This window comes from Eulemur rufifrons, chromosome 14, assembly GCF_041146395.1.
Source record: "Eulemur rufifrons isolate Redbay chromosome 14, OSU_ERuf_1, whole genome shotgun sequence".
In the NCBI taxonomy this organism is placed as follows: Eukaryota; Metazoa; Chordata; class Mammalia; order Primates; family Lemuridae; genus Eulemur; species Eulemur rufifrons.
The window spans coordinates 9,687,567-9,695,928 of record NC_090996.1 but is presented as its reverse complement, the minus strand read 5'-3'; the positions used below and the strand labels follow the sequence as shown (position 1 = coordinate 9,695,928).

The window sequence follows — 8,362 nt, the reverse complement described above, 5'->3', positions numbered from 1 at the left end:
AGGTGGTTGCCAGGGGATGTGGGGAGGAAAAATGGGGAGTTGTTTAATGGGTAGAGTTTTAGTTAGGGATGATGAAAAAGTTCTGGAGATGGATGGTGGTGGGTTGCACAACCATGTGTGTACTTATTTATTTATTCTTTAGAGACAGGGTTTTGCTCTGTCACACAGGCCGGAGTGCAGTGGCAATATCATAGCTTACTGCAGCCCTAAACTCCTGGGCTCAAGTGACCCTCCTGCCTCAGCCTCCTGCATAGCTGGGACTATAAGCACGCTCCACCACGCCCACCTGATTTTTCTTATTTTTATAGAGGTAAGATCTCACTATGTTGCCCAGACTGGTCTCAAACTTCTGGCCTCAAGCGATCCTCCCCTCTCGTTCTCCCAAAGTGCTGGGATTACAGGTGTGAGCCACCATGCCCCACCAATGTGAGTGTATTTAATGTTATTGAACTGTACACTTAAATATCATTAAAATGGCAAGTTTTACGTCATATTTTATCATCATTATTAAATAAAAACAGGGTAACAGTATTGTTAAAATTTGGAAAAAATCAGGTAAACCTTTTAGGTTTATAATGAAAATAACAATGCGTTTCTTATTGTAACAGGAATAATATTTTGAAAATATTCACCTGCTACATTCTTAATTCCCCTGAAAGTTCTATTTTTGCCCCAGGAAGCTAAGCACTGGGAATGAACTGGCCTGCTGCAGGGCAGCTGTGGCAAGGGGTGAAGTGATCCTGCCATGTGGAGACACAGAAACCTAGGACTGATGGGAAGACACTGCGGATTCTCAATAGATGGCCTCAGCCCAGCCAGGATGGGGCAGACTCAACCTGGGGACCATGGGTTCTAGAATGTGTGGAGAGCCCATGCCACAAGCCTCAAAGATCTTGGACTCCAAGAGATGGCCAGAGGGAGAAAACAGAGCGCCTGCCCTTGGAAGAGCTGCCCCAACCCAACAGGACACACTTTTCAGACACCTTGACATCATCTTGGGGAGAAGGTAGAGGAAGTAGATTGTAACCTTGAAGTGATGAAATATTTATCCCAGAGACTGAATTAACCTGGAAGCCTTTAATTGCATGAGGTGGAGATAGTTGATTCTTGTTATTCGCAGTAGTTATGTTCTATAAAGTCACCAAGAACACTGAATTAGCAAATGATGAACAATTCTAGGGAAAACACAAGGTTAGGTTCCTATGAGCCTCTGTCACAACAATTCCATCAATTGATCAATACGTAACCTTGTTTTATGTGTTTATTTTTACAGACAGTTCATTTAATATACATTGATTCATTATCATTGAACTCATGGCCAACAACACTGTTACTCACACTTGAATGAAGCTTGTCTAACACACGTATTTTCTCCATAAGGCACATTACAACCGTCTTGCACTTAGGAAACCTAGACAATGCTTCAGCACTACGCTTGGGGGCCATTTTAAACAGCAAAATCAACAACAAAATGCACAAAAATGTGAAAACATGACACAAAGTATTAATAGACCATGAAAAGGGCCCTTGTTTACAGTATGAGAGCTGAAACAAGAAGGCAGAGTGTCCCTTGTTTGACCTCAGCTGGGAATGTGTGCATTGGGCAATTCAATTTTTTTGCCACTCTACTCATGTCCGCAAATAACTGAGAAAGCGCCACAGTATTGATTTGGAGGTTACGGATAAATTTTAGTGAGTAGGCAAATTCCCAAATACAAAATATATGAATGAAGATCAACTATACCTTCATTTAGCATTGTTAAGTACCCCAGGTCCCCTCATTATCTGGTGGAGGAGAACATACGAGATTTAGACAAATTATAGAAAATGTAGATTTTTTTTTTTTTTTTTGCATATCCAAGATGTAGTACTTAAGTTTTTGTCTCTACTATTATTTAGAAAAAGAGAATGGAAGTTCCATGAGGGCAAGGATTTTTGACTTTTTCATTCATGCTGTATGTGGTCAACAGCTAGAACTGCTGCACACATAGCAGATGCTCAACCAGTTGGTATCTGTTGGGTGAATCAAGGAAAGAAAATCACATTCAAACCAATACACATGGATTAAATGACTGTTGTCCCATTGGGCTATGACAGTTACAATTCCACAAGTTTTATAACTTGACATATGTGAAGGAGGGGGGAAAAACTCTCAAATTTTCAGCTTTGGAATGGTCTGGGGCCAGGAATTCAGAATTCAATCATAAGGTTTTTCTCACCTGAACCAAGGACAGAGAACAGATGGTATGAGTCAACTCTCTGGCTGACTGGCACCTTCTAGCAGATAGGAAAATTTCTTCTATAGGCACAGGGAGAAGAAAATGTCAGGAGCTGGATGTGATTTCAGATCTGCACTGGGAAAGATGTTGATTTCATTTGGGATGTGGAGTCCCAGACGAAGGCCAGTTAGGTAATAATTGACATCTCCTCCCTGTCTCTGCTCTCAGACATGGAGTTGATTATGCTTTTTAAATACTTTATGAATTCCATCCGGATCTCCTCAGGGTCGTCCTCGAGATTCGAGTGCACCAGCTTCAGCTTGTTCAAGGGTGGTGCTTAAAAAGGAAAATAAGGTTAATTAGGCGTGGAGTTTTAATGAGGGGCTCTTTCTAGCTCCCAGTGACCTGAGACTCCTAGAAGTTGATTCATTTAACTTTCCAAAGTCCACAAATGTTATGTCTTGCCTGACACCACTGAACAGGGAACAGTTTCACCATACCGCCACCTGGTGATAGGATAGCGACTTTACAAACTACTTCCAGATCCTCTTTGTTCCTAACCAGAAAGGAACAGATTCTCTCTCACTCTCATTTTGTTTCTGAATATGTTCTGAGTTGTTTTTCAGAGTTGTTTCTGAGTTGTCACCTCTGGAATGTGTGTGTCTCATGTGAACTGGAGGTTTTTCTTGCGAAAAGATGTCAGGAAAGAGTGTCCCCAACAGTACCAAGGAACGGCTAAAACCAAGTTTTTCCCACTCTGAGTGTCTGCCTGCTTCTAAGGTGTCTATATCCTGGCCTGGATGGATCTTCCAACCTGGCAATTCTGATTTACATGGGGAAAAAAAACAAACATCTAGGACACAGTAGGTGCTCGATAACTGCACATAGCCACTGGTTTCAAAGACAAATATATAGGTGCCCCAAATGTTCAAGACAAAAGGAGAAAGAGAAATTCCAGTCTCCTTACACAAAGACAGTCTTCCTTTGTCACCTCCGGAGCCTGGTTTGTGGTGTGCAATTAACAGGCACTGAGTGTCCTGCAAGAGCTGCTGCTGGACGAAGCAGGAATACCACATTTCTATTTCCTTCCGGTGGCTGGGGATGTCAGGGTTGAAGACGATCACCACTCCATGAGCGTCCTTCATCAGGGCCGGCCAGCAGGACTCGAACCTGCAAGGCAGAGAAAAAGCCAGAGGGGGCCAGGCTCAGTGGCTCATACCCGTAATCCCAGCACTTTGAGAGGCTGAGGTGGGAGGATTGCTGGAGGTCAGGAGTTCGAGACCAGCCTGAGCAACACAGTGAGACCCCGTCTCTACAAAAAATATAAAAAATTAGCCAAGTGTGGTGGCACATGCCTGTAGTCCCAGCCACTTGGGAGCTGAGGCAGGAGGATTGCCTGAGGTTGCAGTGAGCTATGATGATGCCACTGCATTCTAGCCTGGGCAATGGAGTGAGACCCTCTCTCAAAAAAAAAAAAAAAAAAAAAAATGCCAGAGGAGGGAATGTTAGGTCATTCTGGTTTCTACCTGTGAACTTTAAAAAGAACATCTTAGTACTAATAACTGGTCGATGACTCCTAATTGTATCATAACCCAATTGCCAAAGTTTATAAAGCAATACGTGTCATTAAATAATTTATCAAGCTCCTTATACATGCTGGGAAACATGGTAGGCCCAGCTCCATGGTGCCTGGTGGGCAGCTGATTTGATTTTTACATCACTTGATGAAGCAGACCTTATTTGAAGGAAACATACTTTGTGTCCCCGCCACAGTCCCAGAGTTCAAATTCACACCCGGTGCCTTTGTTGTTGCTGGTAACGTTCGGGTTCTCAAATTCCAGAATCCTAAAAAGAAAAACAACAGCAGCAGCTGTAATTAGGAAACATCACACTTTTGAAATGCCAACAGCACCAAAAGTAGGAGGGGGGTGATGGCTGGGGACTCTTGGGACACAAATTTGTCAGGGCTCACCTCACTCCTTGGGTTGGGTTGTACTCAGTGATATCAGAAGACTCTGTCAGAAAGTTAGCCAGAACGGTTTTTCCACTCTGAAAATGAAAGTGAATAAAGGTCTTTGCTGAAGAGCAGAAATGGAAACCATAGAAGAGCCCCCCAGTAGCTGGCCTCGAACTAGGTGTGATGGAATATAGGTCATGGCCACCTGAGATCACCAGGACAGAGGGCTGTCTCTGGTTGGGACCTCACTGCCTTGCTCTAGTGTGGTGGGCACAGCCTGGTCTGGGACCTAGGAAGCGTGGTTCTGCTGCTGGGTGACTTTACCCACACTGATTTCCCCAGCTGGCTCTCAGTCGACTTATCTGAGAACAGAAAAAAAAAAAAAAATCATTTATGTGTCTTTTTCCTTGCCTGCTCCTCACCATACTTTCAAGAAAACAGTCTGTTACAGATATGAAGCCACTGAGGCTCAGAGAGGGGAGAAGAGTTCTTCAGGGTCACAGAGGATCAGGTGAGGGCTGAGTCCTAGGTCTGGGGACTCCTGGCCGTACAGAGAGCTGTTTCTCCTGCTAGACTGTAAGTAATACACATTCCTATTAAAAAAAAAATCAACAAACAACAAAATAGCCCTCCAGCCAAACCATCCCTCTGTCTACCATCCTATTCCTTCCTCAAAGCTTAAAATCTATGATCTGTTTTTCGGGTCTTTTATATATATTTGTATCATTCATTTAACAAATACTGCCAAATACAAAACAAGTTTTTTTTCCTCCCCCAAAATTATTCCTAAGAAGAAAGGCATTCTCTTACGCTTGAGTCCTTACAAAAATCTAATTATGTCCCACTCTCTCAATTATTTTATTATGAACAACTGCTTGGCTAGAATAACCTCGATCAGTGCCAATTTGGGAGGCTTGTAGACACCATCAACAGAATATGAAAAAACAGAGGGGGGTCTGGGTGCTCAACCCCACATTAGTAATTTTTCCTAAGGCTGTGTCCTCACAGATTAAATATCACTTCAAAATAACACAGTAAGTGGTCATGTAGAGATTATGAATATTTATTTTTAGGATGAACAAATAAAACAAATGTCCTGAGGTTATAGGAACAACTCCTGGGGCTTGGGATACATTTCCAGGAACAGTGTCAGATGTAGATTCAAAAAGTACTGTTTCCCAGACAACTTAGATGAGTGGAAAGATGATGTGTTTTGGAAACTGTGTTAGGTGATTCAGGCATTTTAGGTATTTGTCAGTGTCTACCTTGTGGCAGGTGCTGTTGAACAAATAGGTGGTGTAGTGATAGTGCTGGGGTGATAAAACAGGGTAATGCGATAGAGACTTTGAAATGAGGTGAGGGGGTCAGGAAGGCTGAAGAGGTCAGGTTTAAACTGAGATTTGAATGACAGCAAGGCCATCCAGCAGAGGAAATAGCTAATTCAAAGGCCCTGGGGCAGAAATGGGTATAGCAGACTAAAGGAACAGAAAGGCTGGTAAGTTTGAAGCATAGTGAGGGAGGGGAAGAAATGTACATGCAGAAATATATTTTGTTGTGGAAGCTGCGTGATGGGGACCAAGAGGTCCCTTTGTCTACATTTGAGAATTTTCATAAATTTAAAAAATGGTATCTATACTTGTTTTGCTTTTCATAATTCTACACGTTGTTGGTTCTTGTCTGTTTCTCCACATCAGTACATACAGAGTTGCCTCATTTTGTTTAATTGCTGGACAGTCTTCCAAAGAATGTACCTTAGTTTACTGTCCTAGATATTCTCTTACAGATGGGCTGTTTCCAACTGTTCACTATTGCACATGACTCCTTGGGAACAAGGACAAGCATTTAGTTACAGTGGATTCTGAGAAATGTAATTGCTGCTCTATGGTATGCGTATTTTAAATTTTTAATAATGTGATCTTCAAAAAGCTCTTATCAATTTATAGCCTCATCAACAGATCCTAGAATTCTCATCTCCCTACATTCATCCTAACACTGTATATCATCAATCTTCAACTTTTCCCATCCAACATGATGGAGAAATAAGTATCACCTTCTTGTTTTAATTTGTGTTCCTCTGGTTATGAGGTTGAGCACCTTCTCATACTTATTGGGCAATTTTATTTCTTGTGTGCAGAGCCTTCGTTTGATTTGCTACTGAATTTTCTCTTTTCTTTACTGATTTTTAAACTTTCCTTGTGTAGTTGGCCTATTAGTCCTTCTTTGGAATTTATTTTGCAAATACACCAGGCATTATGTTCACTGTGATTTCTCTTAAGGCTTCCTCATTTTTGTGCTGTGCTTAAAAAGATCTTTCTAACTCAAGATCAAAAACCTATCTTTCCATATATTTTCATCTACTACAGTGGTTCTCAACGTGTCGTCCTCGGACCAACAGTATTAGCAAATGTAAATTCTCAGGTCCCTCCCAGATCTACTGAATCAACACTCGGGTGGGACCTAGCAATCTATGTTTTAACAAGCCCTCCAGGTGATTCTGATGCTTGCTGAAGTTGGAGACTATTCATCTACTACTTTTACATTTTTTTTCTTTACACGTTTAGCTTTAGTCCGTCTGAATTTTACTTTTGTGTATGGTCTGAAGTACACATGTAGAATTAATCCCCATTACTACCACCGCACACATATTAAAAGCCAATTGTTCCAAGACCATATGATAAATAGTCCAGTCTTCCCTCCTGGTACTCTGGTCCCACAGACACATTTATTAGGGACGACCCCGGGGGCAAAGGAGTCATGAGACCTAGGCTCTGGTTCCAGTGAGGTCACTCACTACCCTGGGCCTCAGTACGGGGTTCGCCTGCACCGCCTCCTCTGGGCGGTGCCTGGGCTCAAGGTCCGAAGGTGCAGGGTTCACCTTAAGGCCAGCGGCGCCCGCCGGGGTGGCCGCGGTGGGACTGGGTTCCCGCCTGCCGGGGGGTTCCCGGCGCAAGACACAGACTAGGAGTGAGGAGCGCGCTCGCCCAGGAGCCACGGCGCCGGCCCAGCCTCACCTCGCAGGGCCCCACGAAGAGGATCTTGGCCTTCAACATCGTCGTCCGCCGCAGGGAGCCCACCGGAGCCCATCCGAGGCCACCGGAGCCGGCGCGTCGCGGCGGAGCTCAAGCCGCCGTGCTCATTGGCTGCCTTCGTTTCCATGGCGACGGCGAGCGGCCCGCAGGGGCTGACGGGACTCGGCCAGTTCCGGCGCGCGGGGCGGAAAAGGGGAGTACAAGCACCCGGGAGAGGGAGGGCGGGGGACAGCAAACCCTGGCTGCTGAGACGCTTCTGCCAGTCTGGCCTCTCTGTTTGTGGAGATGCGGAAAGCGAGACTCCGGGAGGCGGCGGGATTGCCGGTGCCTCATCTCTTCTGTTCCTCCGGATGACCCTGAGAGTCAAGCAGGCCCCCCCAGCTGGCGAGCTGGGCTTGGAACCAGGCCTTCCTACTGCCTTATGACTCGGGCAGGATACTGTCCACACTGGGAACGATTATCGCGGCCCTGGCCCAGCCTAGAAGAAGTCAGGAAAAAGTCTGGTCTCTGTAAGGCGATTCACCACTCCCCATCATTTGGATGATCTGGGAGAAACCAAAAGGATATGTTGGCATTGTTAGTGCAGGTGTCTAGGAACAGTGCTAGAGACTGTTTAGGCTGACATTAGGTCAACCTTAAATTACGGACCCAGGCCAGATTTTCGGACAAGACCATCAGATTAGATGTCTGTGTGCCAAGAGTGCGGATGCAAAATATGCCAGTGCAGAAAGGGCTAGCATGACAAAAATTCCCCAAGTGAACGCACTATCACATCTTTAACTTTTGGTAGGATAGTTAAATAGTCTTTGTATAACAAAGAACTGCTGAGTGAACAGTAATGAAAAGACCTCAATTTCAAGATGTCATTGATTTCTTCAGATAAATATCTTTTGAATGCCTATTTTATATCAGGCACTCTTTTAGGTACTGGGGCTGTGCCCCTGCCTCTTGAGGCTTAACATTTCAGTGAGGTAGATAGATATTGAGTAAACAAGTGAATAACATACAGACATACCTCTGGGATGTTGTGGGTTGGGTTTCAGACTACCACAATAAAGCAAATATCACAAAAAAGTGAGTCACAGATTTTTTGGTTTCTCAGTGCATATAAAAGTTATGTTTATACTATAGTCTAATAAGTGTGCAATAGCATTATG

The 8,362-nt window shown here is 44.1% G+C and overlaps 1 protein-coding gene across 2 annotated transcripts; it reads right to left on the bottom strand.

Moving 5' to 3' along the window:
• Nucleotides 1–1,119: 1,119 nt before the first annotated feature.
• Nucleotides 1,120–7,281, bottom strand: IFT22 (intraflagellar transport 22). Of its 2 annotated transcripts, XM_069485844.1 has the most exons (5): nucleotides 7,188–7,281; nucleotides 4,192–4,268; nucleotides 3,975–4,064; nucleotides 3,187–3,389; nucleotides 1,120–2,555 (listed from the first exon to the last, which is right to left on the bottom strand). In XM_069485844.1, the coding sequence occupies exons 1-5, from the start codon at nucleotides 7,224–7,226 to the stop codon at nucleotides 2,407–2,409; spliced, it is 558 nt and encodes a 185-aa protein (XP_069341945.1). In that variant the 5' UTR covers nucleotides 7,227–7,281; the 3' UTR covers nucleotides 1,120–2,406. The 2 variants fall into 2 exon arrangements, with proteins under 2 accessions (XP_069341945.1, XP_069341946.1); XM_069485845.1 differs by lacking the exon at nucleotides 3,975–4,064.
• Nucleotides 7,282–8,362: the final 1,081 nt, after the last annotated feature.